General features: G+C 41.9%; 10 protein-coding genes across 10 annotated transcripts; 2 read left to right on the top strand and 8 right to left on the bottom strand.

Annotated features, from left to right (window-relative positions):
- Window positions 1–300: 300 nt before the first annotated feature.
- On the bottom strand, window positions 301–762 carry TOT_040000700 (conserved hypothetical protein; the record flags this gene model as incomplete). Its single annotated transcript, XM_009694338.1, has 1 exon — window positions 301–762. The coding sequence occupies one exon, from the start codon at window positions 760–762 to the stop codon at window positions 301–303; it is 462 nt and encodes a 153-aa protein (XP_009692633.1).
- Window positions 763–1,680: 918 nt separating this feature from the next.
- On the bottom strand, window positions 1,681–2,401 carry TOT_040000699 (conserved hypothetical protein; the record flags this gene model as incomplete). The annotated part of the gene is made up of 3 exons (XM_009694337.1): window positions 1,681–1,913; window positions 1,946–2,056; window positions 2,143–2,401. The coding sequence occupies 3 exons, from the start codon at window positions 2,399–2,401 to the stop codon at window positions 1,681–1,683; spliced, it is 603 nt and encodes a 200-aa protein (XP_009692632.1).
- A 351-nt stretch (window positions 2,402–2,752) lies between these two features.
- Window positions 2,753–3,530, bottom strand: TOT_040000698 (uncharacterized protein; the record flags this gene model as incomplete). Its single annotated transcript, XM_009694336.1, has 3 exons — window positions 2,753–3,051; window positions 3,083–3,190; window positions 3,224–3,530. The coding sequence occupies 3 exons, from the start codon at window positions 3,528–3,530 to the stop codon at window positions 2,753–2,755; spliced, it is 714 nt and encodes a 237-aa protein (XP_009692631.1).
- Window positions 3,531–3,946: 416 nt separating this feature from the next.
- TOT_040000697 (uncharacterized protein) lies at window positions 3,947–4,723 on the bottom strand (the record flags this gene model as incomplete). Its single annotated transcript, XM_009694335.1, has 3 exons — window positions 3,947–4,263; window positions 4,295–4,405; window positions 4,477–4,723. 3 exons carry the CDS (start codon window positions 4,721–4,723, stop codon window positions 3,947–3,949), a joined length of 675 nt encoding a protein of 224 aa, XP_009692630.1.
- Window positions 4,724–4,989: 266 nt separating this feature from the next.
- Window positions 4,990–6,913, bottom strand: TOT_040000696 (uncharacterized protein; the record flags this gene model as incomplete). The annotated part of the gene is made up of 3 exons (XM_009694334.1): window positions 4,990–5,097; window positions 5,165–5,361; window positions 5,566–6,913. 3 exons carry the CDS (start codon window positions 6,911–6,913, stop codon window positions 4,990–4,992), a joined length of 1,653 nt encoding a protein of 550 aa, XP_009692629.1.
- Window positions 6,914–7,186: 273 nt separating this feature from the next.
- TOT_040000695 (conserved hypothetical protein) lies at window positions 7,187–9,463 on the top strand (the record flags this gene model as incomplete). Its single annotated transcript, XM_009694333.1, has 3 exons — window positions 7,187–8,483; window positions 8,692–8,705; window positions 8,861–9,463. The coding sequence occupies 3 exons, from the start codon at window positions 7,187–7,189 to the stop codon at window positions 9,461–9,463; spliced, it is 1,914 nt and encodes a 637-aa protein (XP_009692628.1).
- A 158-nt stretch (window positions 9,464–9,621) lies between these two features.
- On the bottom strand, window positions 9,622–12,492 carry TOT_040000694 (conserved hypothetical protein; the record flags this gene model as incomplete). Its single annotated transcript, XM_009694332.1, has 5 exons — window positions 9,622–10,004; window positions 10,473–10,750; window positions 10,871–11,827; window positions 11,859–12,168; window positions 12,198–12,492. 5 exons carry the CDS (start codon window positions 12,490–12,492, stop codon window positions 9,622–9,624), a joined length of 2,223 nt encoding a protein of 740 aa, XP_009692627.1.
- A 133-nt stretch (window positions 12,493–12,625) lies between these two features.
- TOT_040000693 (conserved hypothetical protein) lies at window positions 12,626–13,287 on the bottom strand (the record flags this gene model as incomplete). Its single annotated transcript, XM_009694331.1, has 3 exons — window positions 12,626–12,643; window positions 12,707–12,786; window positions 12,819–13,287. The coding sequence occupies 3 exons, from the start codon at window positions 13,285–13,287 to the stop codon at window positions 12,626–12,628; spliced, it is 567 nt and encodes a 188-aa protein (XP_009692626.1).
- A 119-nt stretch (window positions 13,288–13,406) lies between these two features.
- TOT_040000692 (uncharacterized protein) lies at window positions 13,407–14,181 on the top strand (the record flags this gene model as incomplete). The annotated part of the gene is made up of 3 exons (XM_009694330.1): window positions 13,407–13,646; window positions 13,679–13,939; window positions 14,020–14,181. The coding sequence occupies 3 exons, from the start codon at window positions 13,407–13,409 to the stop codon at window positions 14,179–14,181; spliced, it is 663 nt and encodes a 220-aa protein (XP_009692625.1).
- Window positions 14,182–14,581: 400 nt separating this feature from the next.
- On the bottom strand, window positions 14,582–20,669 carry TOT_040000691 (uncharacterized protein; the record flags this gene model as incomplete). Its single annotated transcript, XM_009694329.1, has 16 exons — window positions 14,582–14,712; window positions 14,766–15,588; window positions 15,629–15,693; window positions 15,835–16,080; window positions 16,274–16,718; window positions 16,754–16,864; window positions 16,910–16,969; window positions 17,022–18,262; window positions 18,508–19,037; window positions 19,079–19,658; window positions 19,690–19,795; window positions 19,833–19,996; window positions 20,029–20,100; window positions 20,131–20,309; window positions 20,346–20,550; window positions 20,579–20,669. 16 exons carry the CDS (start codon window positions 20,667–20,669, stop codon window positions 14,582–14,584), a joined length of 5,049 nt encoding a protein of 1,682 aa, XP_009692624.1.
- Window positions 20,670–20,712: the final 43 nt, after the last annotated feature.

The following is a 20,712-nucleotide window of genomic DNA, read 5'->3' as shown; positions in this document are numbered from 1 at the left end:
ATCCAAACTGGAGGTCAACATTGAATCTTCCAATGTCTTATACGTTTAATCTACAGGTTATACGTATAATTAGTGCTTCCAATAACAAATTAACCGCTGATGTTGTTTTTTATATGGGGGAATGTGGTTAAGTTATTTAAAGAATATAAGCTATTCTCAATAGAATTCACAACAGTTTTAAATAAAATGCAATTAAATAAAAATTTAAACCAAAACCTTACTTAAAAAACCGAATGTGTCTAGAGAGTGCTTCGAGTAACTGCTTATCTTTAAATCATCCTCATTATTGTCAATTTCATTTCATTTGATCACAAATCCGTTTGCACCCACTATTAGACCAAATCCTATGACTGCTAGTAGGTGGAAGATTTCGTGATGACCCATTATTCCCTCTATCAACGCTGGCCTTTCTTGGCAGTACACTATGCCTCCCACGAAGAAACATACCAAGCAGGATGCCGAGAGTAGGAAGCTGGGGTACTCTCTCCTCACGAGAAGCTTATACACCAGGATTAAGTTCGGAAGATTCACAAGCATGACGACGATTGAGCGGTACTCCTTCTGGAAGCAGCAGACGTCGAACACCAGAGACCCAAACACTCCTGAACCACTCTGATTAGCTACCTGGTCGTACCAATGAAGGTTAAAATCCACTGCAGGTATACGGTTGCGGCTATGAACCAATCGTTTTTCATACAGTACACTGCCATTGGAATTGACAGTCCGGGCGCCAATATGAACACACCTGAATAAAATTACCATTAAACACCAGTTATTTCGTCATTAATTGTAAGGGTGTTATCTTTTTACCCTATGGACACCTATTTACTTAAAAAATTTATACAAAGTTAACCGTTTTCAAACACACGTATAAGTAAAGTCAACTCAGACATATGCGTAAACGCTTAACCTACTTGCTATGTCGATTCTTTTGTATGCTGATCTGTATCTGTACAGCTGATTGTTGTGTAACAATGTTGTTGTAATCAGGTTGAAAAGGTGACTTGCTATGAATATTACCAAGGAATACTTAAGTTCCCTTGGCACATTCTTTTTCAGTAACGACTTTATAACCAGAGGGTAGAAACATAGGGATAATAAGTGTATTCTGCCTCTCAAAAGAGGCACATCTCTCTTGTGGTATTGGATCCTATGAGCAATCTTACTCAGCATAATAGCAATCCACTTTAACGGATTGAATCATATACAAAATCTATAGCATCATGACTGTATCAACTTCTTGTTAGTTTTACAAGGCCAATAATGATTTAAATTATCAATAATAATAAAATTTATTTATTTAAACACCGCTTTGGGCCGTTATACTTATAAACAACGGCCATATTTGTAATAGGTATGGGGGACTGAATTACACATATTTACACTTACTTATTTGTATAGTCAAAAAATAAAGTCAATTTCAGATATTAAAATTGCCATTATACATGTTTGTAGCGATATTTCGTACTATTTTTTGAGTTATGGTACTCAATATGCCCAATGTTTTAACTGCCATAAAATATGCCTTTTCGCATTATGAATACATTCTCCCAATTTAAGGAGCCACTTACTTTACACAACATACTAATGCTACAATTATCTCCTCTACTGCGAATGTATTACCAGGATGTTTGCTAAAACAACCAATCCGCAGCACAGTATACAAATTACGTGGAAAAATTAGTGGAACTCGAACACTCCCTTCAACAGACGCAGCTTTTCCTTGCAGTATATGATTGCTCCTGAAGCTATCAACCAGTATACGAGCACGAGGCAAAACAGGGCTAAGTACTGGCCACACCTATACATTCTGTAGAACAGGTACATGTTCGGCGAGCTCGTTAGGAAGAACACCACCGACCTCACTTCCCTCGTCACGCTGGAGTAATCGAAAACCAGAGAGCCGAACACTCCTGAAAACATATGCTATGCTCATTTTTGGTACCTGATAGCGTCATAAGCCACTGTAACGATGCCATAACTGCCATAACCCGGTCCTTGTTCATGTAATGCACGTACATAGGGAACATTTTCCCGGAGACTATCAGAAATATGCCTGTACCATGGTGATAACACGTTAATAGGGTGGCTAAAATTTACTCTAATCCCATTTTTGTCTAAATGTGTAAGCGTTTAACTCACCTGCTATATCGATTCTTCTGTATGCTGATCTGTACTTGTACGTCTGATTGCCGTGCAACAAACTGCAACCCACCATGCTGATTGTTATGCACATCATGAAAATCAATAGCGCATATCTAGTTTCAACTGGAATATTATCATCCTTGGCGTTCTTCAGCAGTGTGGAGAAATATATGACTACTAGGTAGTGTATCTTCCCCCTCAATAGGGGCACATCCCTATCGTTTTCCCCTAATTTAGAGCAAATCCATTTCAACATGTTTTCCGGTTAATATTACACATTATCTTTCGAACATTTCGAGTCACATTTTCCTTACATACGGCACATTGTTAAAGTTGAGATTGCCTGTTATTCTGGGCTTTAAATACTGGCCTAAAAACTGCATTCCACTAATTTACAAATTAAACCATTTTATACATACAAATTAAAACACTACCACTAGTTTATGGCATATTAAGCTCCTTGTCGTATGGGGGAGAAAGGACGTAATTAGTCACATATTTGTAAGTGAACTTTAAATTATTACAACTAGTAACAACTTAATAACATCTAGTTTCTCGTTCTCATATCGTTTTTTAGTATGCAAATATGATTACTTGACTATTTTTGCTACACCATTTCAAAGTTGGTCTTAAAGGCGAAAAGGTTTCCTGCCACTACCAAGAGATGCATCACTTCGTGGTGTTCAAATATTCTAGAGACAGGGTTCGGGTATTTCGCTGCGTATACTATCCCCGATAGGAAGTAAAGTGTGGTTCCGGTTAAGAAGTAATAAAACTCCCGAACTCTTCCCGATGTGTACATCTTGTATGCTACGTGCCAGTTCAACTGGCCTACTATATTGAAAAACACCACTCTAAGCCATTTTGGAGCCATAGAGAAGTCATATATGAGCGACGCCAGCACTCCTACAGGCCATTATTTGAACTCTTAACTCACCCGTGATTGCCAGTCCCCAATGTAGTAGCACGAACGCAGCCGTAAACCAGTCCTTTATGTAGTAAATGTGAACAGGAAACCAAGGCGATACGATCGAAAGAAATATAACTAAAAATAAATTTGTGAATATTAGTTACTAACATGCGTAATCTACTCTCTTGAATAAAGCCCTCTGCTTCAAATCCCAAACGTTGTTATGATACCATGCTATTATGATTGAGCCGAATATTGATACGAAATACACCACTGCGTAGGCATATTTGAATTCCGTAGCCAAACTTTTGTCCTTCAATTTATAAATCGTGTATAGGTAGATGAATACGTTAAGTATGTGGACCCTTCCCCTGAGCAACGGTACTATCCTGTTATGGCTTCTAAGCCCTTCAATGTATTTAGACAAGGAAGTACGACTCTTCATCTTTAAAAGACCGAATTCGGGGCCAATCATGAGTTAATGTCCGGAGATTCTATATGTTATTTTTTAATGCGATTAACCGATCCACTCCTTAACTATTTTTTTCAACAGGGGTTTCAAATCAAGAGGTTGGTAGTGAACCTTAGTTCTGTTGAGATTCCATGCTATGGGGATCATTGTTCATGTTTATATGTTATTTGCTTTATACATATTAAAAATTTTCTTTTATTTCCCTTTTTATCATTTAGTATTTTATTTTTTGCACATATTGTCATTCAACACTTCTGCGTTTACGAAAATTTGTTTAACACACATTAGATAAAATTTACAATATCCTATCCACTTTACTTGCCATCTACACCTCGTTTCATATATGTGAACACAGTTTACAATATACATTGAATGTGTGAGTTGTTTATCCAAATATGATATTACGGTTACTATTGCACTCACTGACTAACAGTTAGTCTAGTCAAGTCATAGTTTAGGAAAAAGGAGGCCATAAAAGCCAACCAACAGAACAAGTGAAATAGTTCGTGTGATTCAAATATTCCTGGTATGAGATTCGGCGTTCCTGTTGCGTAAAACACCGACCCCGTTATGTAGAATGCTGCCGTTAGTATTGACATCAAAATGGAGTAGTATTTGCCATCCAACAGTAACTTGTATGCCAAATACGCGTACGGAATGCCAAAGAACGGGTATATGATTGATCGAAATGATTTTGAAGTCTTTGAGAAGTCAAATATCAGTGCCCCAAAAACTCCTAAGAAAACTGTTTAAAATTGTATTCAAACCTGCAAATATTATTGTCCAGTGGAATAGCGATACGATTGCCATAAAGAGGTCGTTTTTCATATAGTACAAAATCGAGGGGAATGCCGAACTCCCTATCACCAGAAATATGCCTAAAAACACATTATTTCATGTTCGTGTCGTTTTCGATCTTTTACACATCTAAGTGTTTACTAATTCTCACCTGCGTAGTCTATCCTGGTAAACAGTGCCATTCTAAGCTCGTCCCATATTTTAAAGTGCAGCACTGAGCTCGCAATAAGGTTAAAGAGGCAGCAGGCGAAGAATATAAAGTAAGCCACTACTATTTGCGACTCTGTGTGGTTCCTTATGACTGACACTGCCAAAATCGGCAGGGTCACCAAGTTTAGTAGGTGGACTCTGCCTCTCAGCAGCGGCAGATTCCTCTTATTTTTCAGTCCTGTTTTCATGTCAATTTTTTTTAATCTACTACATTCAACTGTGTACATTGGTGATTTATGATTAAATTTAAATCTGAAGTTTATTTGTGTTATTATAATGCGTGTAGACGATCTACTGTGAATCTAGTTTTTATTTTGTGTTTTACTCTACTTTAGTGTATGTTACAACAACGATTTTAACGATTATACTATGTGTATTGTTTACACTTAAATATGTACTGATGATCTTGTGATATTACTGCATCCTTGGCACGGCACCCCATTGTGTACTCGATTTACATTCCGTGTTCTTCCTGGTTAAAATATTCTCTCAGAATCCCTGTGGCCTTCTTCGCTATGTTATATTCCGGGAAGAAACACACTTGCGAGAGTTTGACGTCCCCCTGTTTGTCACATTAGTGCTGTGTGTTTTAGACAGTGTACTTCCTTTTATTTCTACCTAATTCTTACCTCCGCTTCTCTGAACATGTTAATGTATGGGTTTTCCGTCAGTTTATACATCTTCGTCTCATCTTCTCCCACTTTCAGTATGTTTTCCATTCCGTTCAACACTACTCTGCACAGCTTAACGCTGCTTTCGTTCGTCGGGTCACACTTAACTATGAAGTCCAACATACTCGATATTAATGCGATACAGGTTCCATCCCCTAATAATTTTGTCATATCTCTACTTATGAACTCATAGTTAACTCAAACTCGTTTCATATAACCGTTTGTGTGTTATCTACTACTGTTACTACTGTATATCTATTACTGTTACTACTACCACTACTACTGGTACTGCTACTACTACTACTACCACCTTCAGTATTACTGCTACCTCCAGGTGTTTACAAGACAAATGTTCTTACCTAGGTGGTTCGTTTTCGAGTTACAGGATATTATGTAGCCGATTTGCTTCCTGTTTGCCTTCGACAGACAGGCGCATATTGCGTACGCCGACTCCACCCTCACGCTGTGGTCGAGCTCCGTCTGGAAGGTGCTCATTAGCACCGTGAGCGCCTCCGCGTCGATCACTGCCTGCACCTCGTTGTCGGTCTCGCAGCCCAGGTTCCCCAGCGTGTTGCACGCCCTCGCCTTCACCTTCGTGCTGGTCAGTGGGCAGCTTAGCAGCTTCACCAGTGTCTCCGGCAGCTCGTGGTTGATCAGGTGCAGTATCTGCCTGTGGTTCGACGTGTAGGCCACCTTGCTTATCACTGAGAGTGCGCTGAAGGAGATCTCGTGGAACGCCTGGTTCACCTTCATGATTGGCGAACTGCTCGTCAGCTTCGGAGAGACGTCTGCTCTCTTGTTGTACTTGTCCAGCGAGAGCATCGCCTCGTGCTTCGTGTTAACTATCAGCACCAGGTCCGTGATCTTCTTGAGACCCCCTGACTCCAGAAACATGTCCACTCCGAATGCGTGTTCGCATATTGCGATTAGGCAGTCACAGCTCGTCGTGAGTATGCTTGTGTCCTGCGTCCTCTCGAGCACCGTCACCAGGTACTCCACTATTCTCTTCGTCAGCTTCATTGTGAAGAATGCGTTTGCCTCCATGAACGGGAACTTATTTTCAGCCTCGTTCGCCCTTCTAAACATTATTTTGGCCACGATTTCGTTGCACAGTTGCACTGAGGGCTCATCCACTATGCTGAATATGCAGCTCACTACTCTGTTGAGCATTTCCACTGGGTACTCAGCCTGGCTTATCACGTTCCTCAGTATTGAGATGCACGAGGTCCACACTTCTCTGTTCCCGCTCATCTCCATGCTCGACTGTTGTGCGATAGATATTAGTGTTAGCAGCAGCTCCTGGCTATACAGCTTACTGTACTCCTCCAGCGGCAGGTGCGCTGACACTGCAAACAGCAGTTTCACTGACTCTCTCTGCAACTCGTTTGCGTACTCTCCTGAAATCAGGGGCCTTGTCACCTTTTCTTCCAACATCTCGACGCTCAGTATTTTATCCAGGTCATTTCTCGACAGCACGTAGTTCCTCTCGTCGTACACTATCAGGTTTCCGTAGTTCACCAGTATTGAGTTAAGTATGATCGTGATCGACCTCAGTCTTTTGTACACATCCGAGTAGTCCGATAGCGCTTCTATCAGCTCTTTGCATAGCGAGTCTCTTACTTTGAACCTGTTTTCCAAATTTGTTGCCAAAATTGACATTGATCCGTCCGAACGGTCTGTAAACAGTTCATCAGACCTGTCAATCATGTTTATTCTTTGTGTTTGGGTATAAATTACAAATAATGGTATATTTATTCAAATATACAATTGCCATTTAATTTTGTACAGGTTTAAACATTATATATACATTTTCAAATTATTATTATTAATTTTTTTTTGGATGGGGAACGCACATATTAACTTACTTTTTTAAATTATAAACTTATTCTTCTTTCTCAATTTTTTCAATATATGGCAGATTATTTATCCTTTCCTTTTAATTTTTAATTATTCTGCAAATTAACCCAGATTCTGGTCTAAATGAGCAACGTTGACTCATCATCAACTAATGGCAATCCCAGGTCTCTGAGGAACATTTTATTGGATCTAAAATCGGATTTGGGATTAATTTCCGAGTCTGGGCAAAGAGTGAGGAAGAGGTTCGGGGAATACATCGGTTCTTCGTCCGAATTTTCGGGTAATTCGAACAGCAACTTCGACGAAGAGCTCAGTTTAATGCTCAAGAACACCAACAGACACGGGAACTTGCTGGACATTTTAAACCGGAAATACCTGATTGGATATGCCATAAGTGAGGCCTTCAGCGGCACAGATTTGGACGCGTACACACTCTTCCACATATGGAGCACCAAAAGGACCTCTCAGAAAAGCCTAGTGCTTTGCGACCAGGCTAACGAGCCGTCAGACGACAACATAGAGCTCGATAAGACTTCAGAGCGCACCCACGTGAGTCTCTTTGTCGTGTTCTTCCAGCAACTGTTCTACAGTCGCCAGTCGAAGTTGAACGCGATAGATCGCACGAGGCCCATTTTTAAGATTCCGCCTCAGGATCACTCGATCGTGCACGCAATAGAGCCGAAGACGACGAGCTTGGTGCTGCTCTCGTGCATCTACGGGCTCAAAAACATCAAGTTCGTGGGCCTAAGGAACCACTCGACCCACGCCAGGGTCCCCGGGCCCTTCCTGAGCCTGCTGAGTTTGGACTCCAAGGTCGATTTCATGACCTGCATGAACTGGATCCAGGACTCGGTGTTCAGCAAAAACCACGGCTCAGGCCCCTGCGCACCAAAGCCCAACTACTTTGGAAAAGTAAACGAGAGCACCAACTACTCGAACTTTGAGGGGTATTTGAACATATCGTACTTTCTGCACGAGCTCGACTACATTTACTCGTACATCCTGCTCCACCACGAGTGCTACACGAAGTACACTGCGCCCATACTGTCGAAGTCGTTCACCGGATGGACTTTCGGACAGCTTTCACTTCTCCTTTACAACTATCGCATGAGGTCCCTGTATAAAAATGTGAGCCTTTCTGAAATACTAAGTAGGCTGAATGTAGTTTTATCGCTGATATGTAAAATATTCTCAGAATACAGGAGCAGTGCCAGGCACGCTCCGATGGACAAGTGCACCCTCAGGGGCTTCAACTTTTACTGCTTCACGTCCATTGTCTACTCGTACCTTTACGCAATTTTAAGCATCCCCTTGGAACTGATGCCCTGGGAAAACTACGTTTTCGACAAGCCTGAACCAACTAGACCAACAAACACAGGCTCTGGTGAGAACAGCAGTAGCCAGAATCACAGCAAGAGTAGTCGCGGCCGTAGTCACAACGGCCACGGCAATGGGAATACCAATGGTGCCAGTAAAAATGCCAACAACCATATTAAGGATAATGGCTTTTGTAACAATAATGTAAAGAACAACAGTGACCACATTAACCTTGGTCATGGCCATGGCATCAACGATACACACGGCGATAATATCGACGACACTCACGACCACAACATAAACATTACCAGCGGAAATGCCACTGGTGCTACTAAACACACTGAGTCCCAAGACCGCAATGAGAACAACGACGGCCATTTCAGCCCTGTTTTTAACGGATCTCTGACCATTAATCGCAGCGACAGCGCCATCAGTGGCAGCTGCAGCAGTCTCATCAGCCGCAACGGCATCAGTAGTGAGAGCAACAGCAGCGCCAGCGCCTATAACGACGACGTGAAGGACCTGGGCCCAAACTACAACATCATCAACATGTCAGTTCACAACGAGTTCGCCGAAACTGCCGCCGACTCCACCTGCGTCGAGAACACGCGTCGCCACGACAACCTCATGAGTTACGTCATCGGCATTGTCAACGGCGAGGGCAACTGGATAAAGCGCAAGGAGAAGTTCGTGGACGTCATTGACACCTACAAGCTCAACCTCTCCTGGTACCGGCGCCCCTCCTTCAGCAACACTCTTTACAACACCAGCTACAAGGCCTGGCCCATTGCTCTGTACTACTACAACCTTCTCATTGAGCCCTGTGGCAGGGCCTTTTTCGTCTGGTACTGGAAGAACATTGAGGCCTGGAGCTCCTCTAACATTTGGGCCTACCGCGTCAAGAGGGCTGCCCGGAAGAGGTCGCTGTTTTCCCAGTTTCTCCACAGGCTTTCTAAGAAGGACCGGCTCCTCTCCGACTCAAACCTGCAGCTTAAGCGCCAGGTCTCCCTCAGGCTCAGGGACACTGTTTCATTCATCTTCGACATGGAGCTGGAGCTCAAGAAAGCTCTTTTGTATTCCTAATTTCACTTTCTGAAATGTTCTTTTATACCAATACGCTTACACTTATACAGATACTTGTACATCCCGATGCACATTTACATACACATTCATTCATAGACACAAGTCAACATACCAATACACATATATATACATACACACCCATGTATCATTGTACAATTTTAACCGTTTCGATTCCGTATGATCGACTCCACTGCTGCCGTCCTACTAGTCTCATCCATGCTCATCCACTGGTGTGCATCTATGAAGTGCACTTCCAGTCCATAATGTTCCAGTATTCCCTTAATCACTAAATCTACTCCAGTCGCTCTGTTGTTTCCATTTCTTACTGTGCCTTCTACCACATTTATCACCTTATTTCCATGCTTTTCGTCTACCACTAACATATCAACTGGCACTGGAGCTTCCAGTAACTCTTTGTACGAGTCAACCTTATCATGCTTCGTATATATTTTATATTTACTGTACAGATTCTTAGTGACATTCGACACTTCCCTCCTTATCTCATGCCTCGTATTATACACCAATAACCATTGCCGGAAACCTATAAGTTACTTTTTGTCATTGCTACTATTAGCTGTTGTTATATAATACTATTTGTCATTGCTACTATTAGCTGTTGTTATATAATACTATTTGTCATTGCTACTATTAGCTGTTGTTATATAATACTATTTGTCATTGCTACTATTAGCTGTTGTTATATAATACTATTTGTCATTGCTACTATTAGCTGTTGTTATATAATACTATTTGTCATTGCTACTATTAGCTGTTGTTATATAATACTATTTGTCATTGCTACTATTAGCTGTTGTTATATAATACTATTTGTCATTGCTACTATTAGCTGTTGTTATATAATACTATTTGTCATTGCTACTATTAGCTGTTGTTATATAATACTATTTGTCATTGCTACTATTAGCTGTTGTTATATAATACTATTTGTCATTGCTACTATTAGCTGTTGTTATATAATACTATTTGTCATTGTAATTATCTAACTTACTTGGAAAGATGCATCTTTTGCTGATATTGTGTTTAAATTGCGGTAACACTAACATGTGATACAGCCATACTGCAAACACCTTCAGAGGCTCCCTTTCCCATTCCACATCCGTTCCTATCTTCCTCCATACGTATGACAGCAGGTAATTGTTCAATTTACTCATATTGTCAATGTTATGTGCCTCTAAGTCGCCGTCACCGACACGAGTGCTGCTACTACCACAGGTACCATTGCCAGCAGCACTGGTTTTATCATAGGCACTACTGCTTCTTGTTTTACTACCATTTCCAATGACAACAGCACCACTGATACCTCCGCTTCTACTATTATTATCATCACCACTAATGCTACCAGTTTTACCAGCACCAATACTGGCACCACCATCAACATTGTCGTACACATTTTCTGTTACAGCCACCGGTGATTCGTGGATGACGTCCTTTTCTTCGTCTACCCTAACTCTCTCATTAATTCTTGCGTGCATAATTACTGCTGATACTGCTATATTTATTGCCGACCCTTCATCTATTTCGTCTATTCTCTGCTCCAAGTACAGCGACACTCTGTCCAGCAGTCTTTGCACTCCACTCGCCGTGCTTTCCACTGCAGTTATGTCATGTACTGCTTTACACAGCGTCTTCACGTCAATTTCCACGTCTTCATATCCACTTATTGACACCTCCATCGCTTCTATCAACCTCTCTGTGCACACTCTCCACGCCTCTCCGAAGTACAACTTCATCTTCGAGAACGCTCCTATGCAACTGCACAATTCGCTCAGCTTAAACGACTCAGCGTCTTCACCGATCCTCTCCGCTATGTGGTACATTACTCTGTCGTGCATCTTGGTCGTGTTCCCGTGGTTCGAAAACATGACTGCCAGACAACTCAGTTCACCTGGCCTCAGCTTCACCTTCTCAATGCTTTGCGATATTTTCGAGAACACTGTGTAGTCGTAACTCTTCACCTGACTGTACAGCCTTATTATGTTCACCAGCAGTTCTTGCTGCTGTTTGTTTTCTCGTTTTTCGCAGTCCTCTTCTGTACTCATCATCATTGTTACTAGGTTATTTCTTATCAGTTCCCTAGTGACCTTGTTGTATAGCGGCACATCGTTGAACCCGCTCCTTGCGTAACACTGGCACGTTTTTAGCAGCAGTATCCCTACTTTGTTCAAGAACGAAGTCGGCTTATCTTCAAATGTCATTTCCGTGGTCAGCAGTCTCTTCAGCAGGCCGTTGTACAGTCTGTAGTACCTGTGTTCCAGCGCGTCCAGCGTCATGATCACGTTACACATTGACGTCACGTCCAGCTTATTCTTGTTAACGTACAGGTCCTGCAGCAGCAGGTCATACCTACACACTCTTCGTCAGACTTCTTTCTCACCTCTCGTCTCTTATTATTGCGTCCCTCAGCTCTCTGCTGTGGCTACTCGCCTCCACGTACTCCTCGTTCCTCGGGTCTTGAAAGTGCGCCGCTAACTCCGATTCTGCCTTTCTTACCACTTCCTTCTCAGATTTCGTAAAACTACTCAAATCCACTTCCTCTTCATTCTTCTCAGCCTTCCTTTTAAATATTTTTTTGTATCCCAGGCACAGGTCGTCACAATCTGGTCTATATTCGTTCTTATCTTCTGCTTCTACGTAGCTTCTCAGTATCTTCATCACTGTTACCAAATTGTGTAGGTACATTGCCCCTAATAACTTTGTTTTTGCTAGTTCTTACCTCTGTGCGTCACCAATAAATTCAGCAACTCTTCATGATTCGTGCAATTATACATCAGCTGGTCCAGCTGCATACAAATTGGATTCACATACAGTGCTGAAGGCTCAACTTCCTGCTCTATTTTGGGCGGAATATGTGTAGAATGTGCAATGATCTGAGTAGTGTACTTTCTTCTAGGATTCCACTTCAATTTCCCATTCAAACCCCTTAGGTCCACTCTTACTATACTACATTTTGTTAAATTTGTTATTAATCTGCGATATACCAAAGAATCCATTTTATTACTTTCCATCATGTCAGAACTGAACACACAAATGGTGTTCAACACTTATAGTTTATTTTTATCCTAATTCTAGTATAAATTAAATAAACAATTTAACATATTATGTTTTTTAAAAAAATTATGGATCAGATGAATCATTAATTTTTTACTCTTCATCTTCGTCCTAGGGTGTAAGTGTTAGTTACTGAAAGTGGATAAATAAAATTTTATTAACTAGCTGTTTTACCTTTATATCACTTCCTGTGAATTCCCATACATAGTCTGAAAAAATTCCCTTTTTCAAATGCTCTCCCATTCCAAAGCCTCCTAAACATCATTTTAGGCTCGTTTTAGCTCACCTTCGGTCGACATTCTCGATCGTCTCGTTCCATAACCGTGCACCGGAGTCGTTTCTTCGTTTAATACTATTTTTGGGACAGGTTGAGGTTTCTTTTTAACCACCGGAGCCTTAGGTTCTCGTTTTGGCGGTACTATCGATGGAGCGTCTTTGTTCAGTACTTCTTCCAATACGTAGGCCTCGAACTCCTCGTCAACCTTTTTGCGATAATTATCTAGAGTTCTAACCACCTCGAGCGCTGTTTTCGACTCTACTCCCCCCTCCTTGTAATCGAGGACAGGTTCCAGCATAGACATGTAAGTTTTGAGCACATCGTTCTCGGATTCTTCGAATTCGTTGCTTGAACTTAGTATTTGCCTCCAGTGGAAAAACAAATTGCTTTGCAAATCGCTCCAGGCGGGAAATAAACACTTTAAATCCAAAAGTGCTTCATAACACTTATTTGTTGAATCCGAATCCCCCTTTCCCATCTATTTTTACCTATTTAGTACTTATCCTACACACAAGAGGACCATTAACTATTTCTAGTTAAATTGATCTGAATAGTGATGCTTCACTACATTTCCGCCGTTTCAGTCTCATTTAAACTATGGGTTTTTTCCGGACCTTATATTCTCACTCCGACTTTTTAGTTAGGTCATTTTTTACCGTCTCTTTATTTGCTGTACTATTGACTTACTCCTTTAAGCCACTTTTTACTTACACATTGTATGGAAAACGCCTGAAATCGTATTATCTCAAAGTTTCCCCTAAATTTTTAGTTCCCAAAAATTGTTTTGCAAACTTCTACCTTTTATCAATATTGCTAAACATATTTCTTTTCTACAAGGTTCGTTTTCCCTATTTTTTACCATTTTTCAGGAACGGTTAGAGATAACTAACCTTTACCGTGTTATGTACATTACTCACGTCCTGAGGCGCCTTTTAGAGCAAGCCTTTCTGTTTACTAAGCTGCCCAAACCTTCATTTTTACACGTTGTCGGCTATCTTTTCGGACTTTGGTACTTTTACTCGCTAATTTTTAGTTATTATGTAGCCACTGCCCTCGCCCTAAATAATCCTTCCTCCTACTACCCATTTGGGTACTCTGTACTTTTAAATTGTTTTGCTCAGTTTCTCCAGGTTTGTTTAGTTACTTATTTTGTTTGTATACACATAAATACGCATTTATACACATTTAAGCACTTACCACGCACTTTTAGTTCTATTCTCATGTTAAGTTATCTGAGCTGAGGAGGGACGTTAAGGATGAGACTAGGGTTTACAAGGTTCCCACCGCTGGCCCTTTTAAGTACATCTTATGTCCTCACTACCTTGCCGAAATTTTAATTTACGTTTCCCTTTGCTGCAACTTGAACATGTAGGTTACTGTTCCGCTCATTCCATGATGTTTAGGGTCTTCTGCCTCGTTTTTACCACAGTTGAACTCGCCGCTCTGGGTCACAGCAATAGGAAATGGTACAGGGAGAATTTTCCCAAAAATAAATTGCTTACTGATAAAGCACTGGTTCCTTACGTATTTTAGAATTTACGCTTTTAATATTTTCATCACCATTAATAACAACCAATACCAATATTAACTGACTCCAATAACAGCAAATAGCAGTATCACGTGACGCCAATAACAACCAATAGCAGCATTAACTGCCGTTACTTGTACTTATGTATTCATAAATTGTTATTAACAAGTGACAATATACACTGTTCTCATTTATCTCAATGAAATACTTTCCACCTCGCACATATGACTTAAAATACAAAAGCTTAAATATATTTACACATGTTTTTGCACCTGCTCTTCGCTATTCCGTTTAGCAGACTCGACATTGACTCGTGCGGTTTCGACGACTCGCAACACATTCCACAGACGTTGGCTGTAAATTCGTTATTTCGCGCTTACTTCCGGCTACCCTGGTTGGTAACTAGCGCCTCTGCCTCTTAAACTTACCTTTACAGTCTCGGTCCTCGCACTCCGCCTTATCGATGAACTTCGTGCTCGAGCAGTTGTACCACAGATGGTCCAGGTACCTTTCCACCAAGGCCACCTTTTCGTCCTGCCTCGCGCACTGCTCCTCGCACACCGCCTGCGCCTCCTTCGCGCCGTAGTGGAGCTGGCAGCAGTGGCTGCAGAAGTTCGCCTCGCATGCCTCGAGGCTCTGCGGCGCCATTTTCTCGCACTCTGCCTTTCTGTCCACTGACAGGCACCTCGGGCTGCTCTGGTCCTCCTCCGAACGCTCCTGCGCTCCCACTGCTCCCTCGCCGCTCTTATATATCGGCTTCAGCGCCACGTTCGTGAACGCCACTCCTGTGCAGTTTACGCTCGCGAGACCAACTGATCCTCCCTGCTTCAGCTCATGGGACGCTCTGATGTTCAGGAACAGCAGGTCTGAGTTGTCTGGGCTTCCCGTTGCCACTGTCATCGTGTCGTCGTTGAACGTCACCGAGAACGTCGTCCACACGTTGAGCTGCAGCCCCTTCAAGTTCGTTTCCGTCAATGTTTCCAGCGCTCCCTTGTGCATCTGCTTCAGTGCTGCGTACTTCGGCGACAGCTCCAGCATCAGGAACTCTCCTGCGTTGTGGAACCTGAACACGAGCCCTGCCGCTCCAAAGTCGCACTGCGTCAGCACTGAGGCTGTGAATATTCCGTATGTGCAGCTCTTGTGGTTCTTCAGCACTGCTATTGTCGGCTCCGCGTCTTCCTGCGCTCCCAACTTCATGCTGTTCACTATCACTCTCTCCTCTCCCATAAGCTCCTTGTCGAACTTCCAGTCCTGCATTCATTGCATTTTTCCACATACTCACTAAACTTACTCCTTTTGCGTTATACACTGCCCAGTTGTTTGAGAAGTTTGACAGGTAATCCTCTCTGAATATGCCTACGGATTAATTATTTTCCCGCCAATTGCCATTAACTTACAGCTGTACGCTAACTATACTATTGCTACTCTTGCGTACTAACGATAGCTACTGTCGGCATGCCAAAATAAAATACCAATAGCTAATCTTATGCTACTTACTGCAAAACGGCGGATCTGGTGGCAGTGGCGGCGAGTCGTACCTCAGACACGACAGTGCCTCCACGTTAAACCTCTTGAAGTGCGCGTACGACACCTTCCCTGTGTACAGTGCCACTGTTCCACTTGCGTGCGTCGAGTCTATTACGTCTATCACTGCCTTCGGCGTCTCAAAAATTTCATCTTCTCCCTGCACCACTGATATCATCAGTCTACTCTGCCTCGTCTCTACCCTCACGTGGTACCATACTACATGTTTTTATCATTATTATTATTGTTGTTGTTACTACTGTTATTATTGTTGTTAATGCTGGTGTTGTTGCTGTTATTAGTGTTGTTGTTACTACTGTTACTACTGTTGCTGTTGCTACTACTGTTATTAGTGTTGTTACACCAACACTACCAATACCAATACTTGTTATTAAAATATGTGCCTGCTTACCTTCTTCTATGAATCCTCCGTCCTCCACTCTCGCCAGTTCATATGGATCTCCGTCTATCACTCTTATCAGCCTCTTGAATCCTCCGTTACTCTGCTTAAGCTGCAGTAGATAGTAGTTGTTCATGTCCACTATTCTGAATGCTACTCCCAAACTCCCTGGACTCCCTGCGTAAATCGACGTTGAGAATATGAAGTCGAAGAACTTGCGATTTTTCAACACCAGGTACGACCCTGCTATTGTGTTGTTAGGCGGTATTATTTGCGACATTTGCGATACTGTCAACTCCGTGCTGTTTTTTACGTTCAGTTCACTCATCACCCACGTCGGACTCCCCTTACTTCCACTCGTCGTCTCCACTACGAAGTTACTAAACAGACTCTCCTGCTTCGTTTTCAGCAGTGCAAACGACTCAAACGATGAATACATGCTCTTTTCCTTCATCAGCTACACGTTAACGTCATTACTGTTTTTGTCTTTACCTTTTCCATCTTCTGAACTATCATCTGCCTTCTGTACGATATTTGCGATGCTATCAGCTGTATTGAACTTCCCATGTGTTCCACTTTATGATTTAAATTTACAAACATACTCTACATTAAATATGTTAATCTTCCACACTTATTATTCACACTTACTTGTCCTGGCAACTTTTTCAAATCTGCTTTTTTTATCAGGTCTCTTGTGTTCGCCAGTACCTAATTATTATTATTATTATTATTATTATTATTATTATTATTTTCCACTTACCAATCCTGTGTGATCTCTAAATAAGTCCAAAAATATTGGCGACCCCTTTGTATTTTGTGCGTATATGTGTTCTATTAGTGAATGTATTGCTTCTCCCGTTGACATTTCATTTGGCATCATGTTTGTTTTCTTTCTTCTTTTTTGCTCATTCACTTCCACCACTGGTGGAACCTTTTCAAGTTGCCCTTCAAACTCTCTATAACTATCTGTTTCATCTTCTTCTTCTTGTTGTTGTTGTTCGTTTTTAGGTGCCGGTGGTTTGTTATCTTTCGTTGTGTTATTATCTTTCGCAGTCTTATTTGGTTCCTCTGTGCTATTATCTTTTTGTTCGTTTTTAGACTCCTGTGGCTTGCTTTCATTTGGTTCACTTTTATTTTCCTGTTGAACACTTTTAGGCGCCTGTTGCTCATTTACATCACCTTTATTCTCGTTTGCACCTGCAACTGAATTTGCACGTGGAATACCACTCGCATTAGCAGCTGAACTTGCATTCGCACCTTGCTTAATTTGCTTTTCCCTTGTGCGTCTTATGAAATCCCTCACTACCTTCTTCCCCTTCTTAAACTTGCAGTTACTTTCCACTCTCTTGATTGTGAATGCGAAGTCTCCTAGTGTTGTCGACACGCTTGCGCTGTTGATTCCGTTTTGGTAGAACCCGTCCAGCTCCTCTGGCGACGCGAATATTTCCACTTGCAGTGCCGCCTTATCATCGTACTCTCCCGCGTGTATTGCTGCTAGGCACAGCGAGCTGTTAAATGAGTACAGTCCGTCCTTGCCTCCTTCCACTTCGTAGTTATCGTTAGTTTCGTGGCAGTTTTGCGGGCACCTTATCTTAAACTTTGAGCCTGGTTTCTTCGGGAAGCTCGCTTCGTCCGTTATTCTCGTTCCGCACCCTACCCCTGGAATCTCTTCCGGCAATTTTACGCTCGAATAGTTCGTCGAGCATATTACTCCTGCCATGTCCTTGTCTCTTCCGTCGTACATCTCCGCTCCCTCCTTCTTCACTCCCAGCACGTTTCCCTCTTCCAGGTCCTCCACGCTCACGTACTTCGACACGTCCACCTTCAGGTCCAGTGACCTCAGCGTCTGTCCCACCTTTACTGCGATTGGGAACAGGCTTCCTGGCGGCACTTCCATCGTCTTCAGCATGATCGCCAGTGAATCCACCTGTTTTTCGTGCTGAATGTGGAGCGGATGCAGCCCGTATTTGGCACACTCGTCCACCACGTCCGACAGGCCCACTCTGTGCCCGTCATCCATTGCTACATTATTCTTATTGGCGGTTATGGTATACATTATTATTCATATTGGCGGTTATGTTATACATTATTATTCATATTGGCGGTTATGTTATTACTTTTGGTATGTTGTTGCTATTACCGGTATTACCACTAGCGCTATTACTACTACCACCAATACCGTTATCACTATTGTAACTATTACAAATATACTACACAAATACTTCATATTCGTGGCTTCAACTTACTCGTTACGTAGTACGACGACCCAGTGTACATGTCGCAGTACACTCTCACCTTCTCGCTCCCGCACACTGGTGTTATGTCGTAGAACCCACTCGGCTTGTTTTCTCCCAGGTTTTTTATCTGGACGCAGTCCGTGAACTCTCTCTTCTCCCACTCTGCTGCCTTTATCGGTGTCACGTGCACGTCCACTTGCGATAACTTTTCCAAACTCGTTTTGTACACTCTCTTCATCTGCTCCACCTTATTGTAGTAACTTTCGTGCCTATTTTTACACTTTGATATCTTCGCGTTCAGCTTCTCTATTTCTGCCAACTTCGCTTCTATTTTCTTAACCATATCTTCTATTTTTTCTTCTGCTTTTTTTATTGGCAGTATGTTTTTCATGTCCAATTTGTGCACCGACTCTAGGAAATACTTATCTCTTGCGTCCTTTGAGTGTCTTGCTGTTTCACACGGCTCCACTATCGTCTTAAGCTTATTCGTGTACACTGCCACGTTACCTATTCCGTACTGCGCATATCCACTCTCGTCGCTAATTTGTTTTATTACAATTACGTTTAAGCAATCACTCACCTGTATTCCGGGTTAATTTTCATCATCTCTATCTTTATGTACTGCGCTTGCTTATCGTTCAAATAATCTATTGTGCTCTTCAACGTGTTCGCTCCCACGTTCTTCGACAACTCCCACTCTACTTCGTTTTTCGTGTATATGTTGTAACTCAGTGCTGGATAGTGCCAGTCCACCTTTATTGTCTGCAGCTTATAACTTTCCTGCAGGTCTATTATGAAATCCACCGTCCTCCCCTCCTCCAGCTTAAACTTCCTCGATACCCAGTAGCTCTTTGCGTTTCCGTCCAATGCTCTCTCCGCTGCGTTTTCCTCCTTATTCAGTATCGAGTAATTGGATTTTGCTATTTTATTGAGTGCCACGTTTGCCATTCCTGCTGATGAGCCCTTTTGCGATAAGCACAGGTTTCCTGGCCTCCTCATTTTAATTTGATTATTCGACGTAAATGTCCACGAGTTTCTTCCATCCGTGTAATCTTCTCCCTTTTCATTCTTGCACGGCAACATTCTCAACGTTCCTCCTTCAGTTTCTACGTTGTTTTCCAACGTCAGGCACAGGTTTGATACTGGGCTATACACTTGTCCTACACCATCATTAATCTCTCGACCACCTACTCTTATTGTTATATCTCCACACGTCCTTGAACTCAAACTTCGATATTGCCGTTATGCAACTCTCCAGCACCACCTCTCCCGTCGTGTCCACTTGCAGGCACATATCCTACGCATTTAAATCATCAACTACTCCTTCTCCCTACCTCCACTGATGTTATTCCTGACTGTATTCTGAACACTGGATTCTCCTCTCCTATGAACTGGACAAATGTTATTCCGAAGTATCCATTCACTTGTCCCTTCATTCTTATTTGAACATACTTTGCTCTTATTTTCTTCGGAAATATCAGCTCCTGCTCCTCTCCAACTACAATTTCACGTAAATCACTCATAAAATACCATTTTCGCATGACTGAAAGGGCAACACTTGCACGAATTGCCCGTTTTCTTCGTTCGACACCCATATGGACACTAGTAACTTTTATCCTTCATTCCACTTACCGTATGATGGTGAATACTGCCAATATATCTTCACTCCTCTTAACACTAAACTCGTTTTCAGTGTTGCTGTCCATTTTACTATTCTATCGTTCATCAAATCATGTTCGCTGCACCAATATCCTCCTCCTCGTGTCAATGCGTTTGACGCATCATACTTTCGAAATCCTCCCGTTCCAACTCTACACATTTATTTTATTTTTCTTTCTTTTACTAACGCCTTGAATGTCGAGTCAGATTCCGCGTGCACTCCTCCGAATAAAGTTTTATTTACGATTATTCCATCTTGAATATCATTTGAATTCAGCGCCTCTTTATTTGGAGGAGGTTGACCAGGTTGACTTGGAATTGTTTGATTTCCTCCTCCTACTGGCACAGCAGGTTCTGGTACTGGTGTTGTACCATTTTCTGGGCCTATACGTTCTAAAAAATATGATGAATATGCTCATACCATTTGGATTCTCGAGGTACCAAATACACTCCACTTTAAGTATAATTAAAAGACACAAGTTAATTATACTGTATTTTTTCACTTTTTTCATATTTTACATGTATGGCTAGTCCAATTTGATAGCCTTGTTTATG

This window comes from Theileria orientalis, chromosome 4, assembly GCF_000740895.1.
Source record: "Theileria orientalis strain Shintoku DNA, chromosome 4, complete genome".
Lineage (NCBI taxonomy): Eukaryota > Apicomplexa > Aconoidasida > Piroplasmida > Theileriidae > Theileria > Theileria orientalis.
Note: the sequence above shows the minus strand (reverse complement) of the source record. Positions and strands in the feature narration are given on the sequence as shown.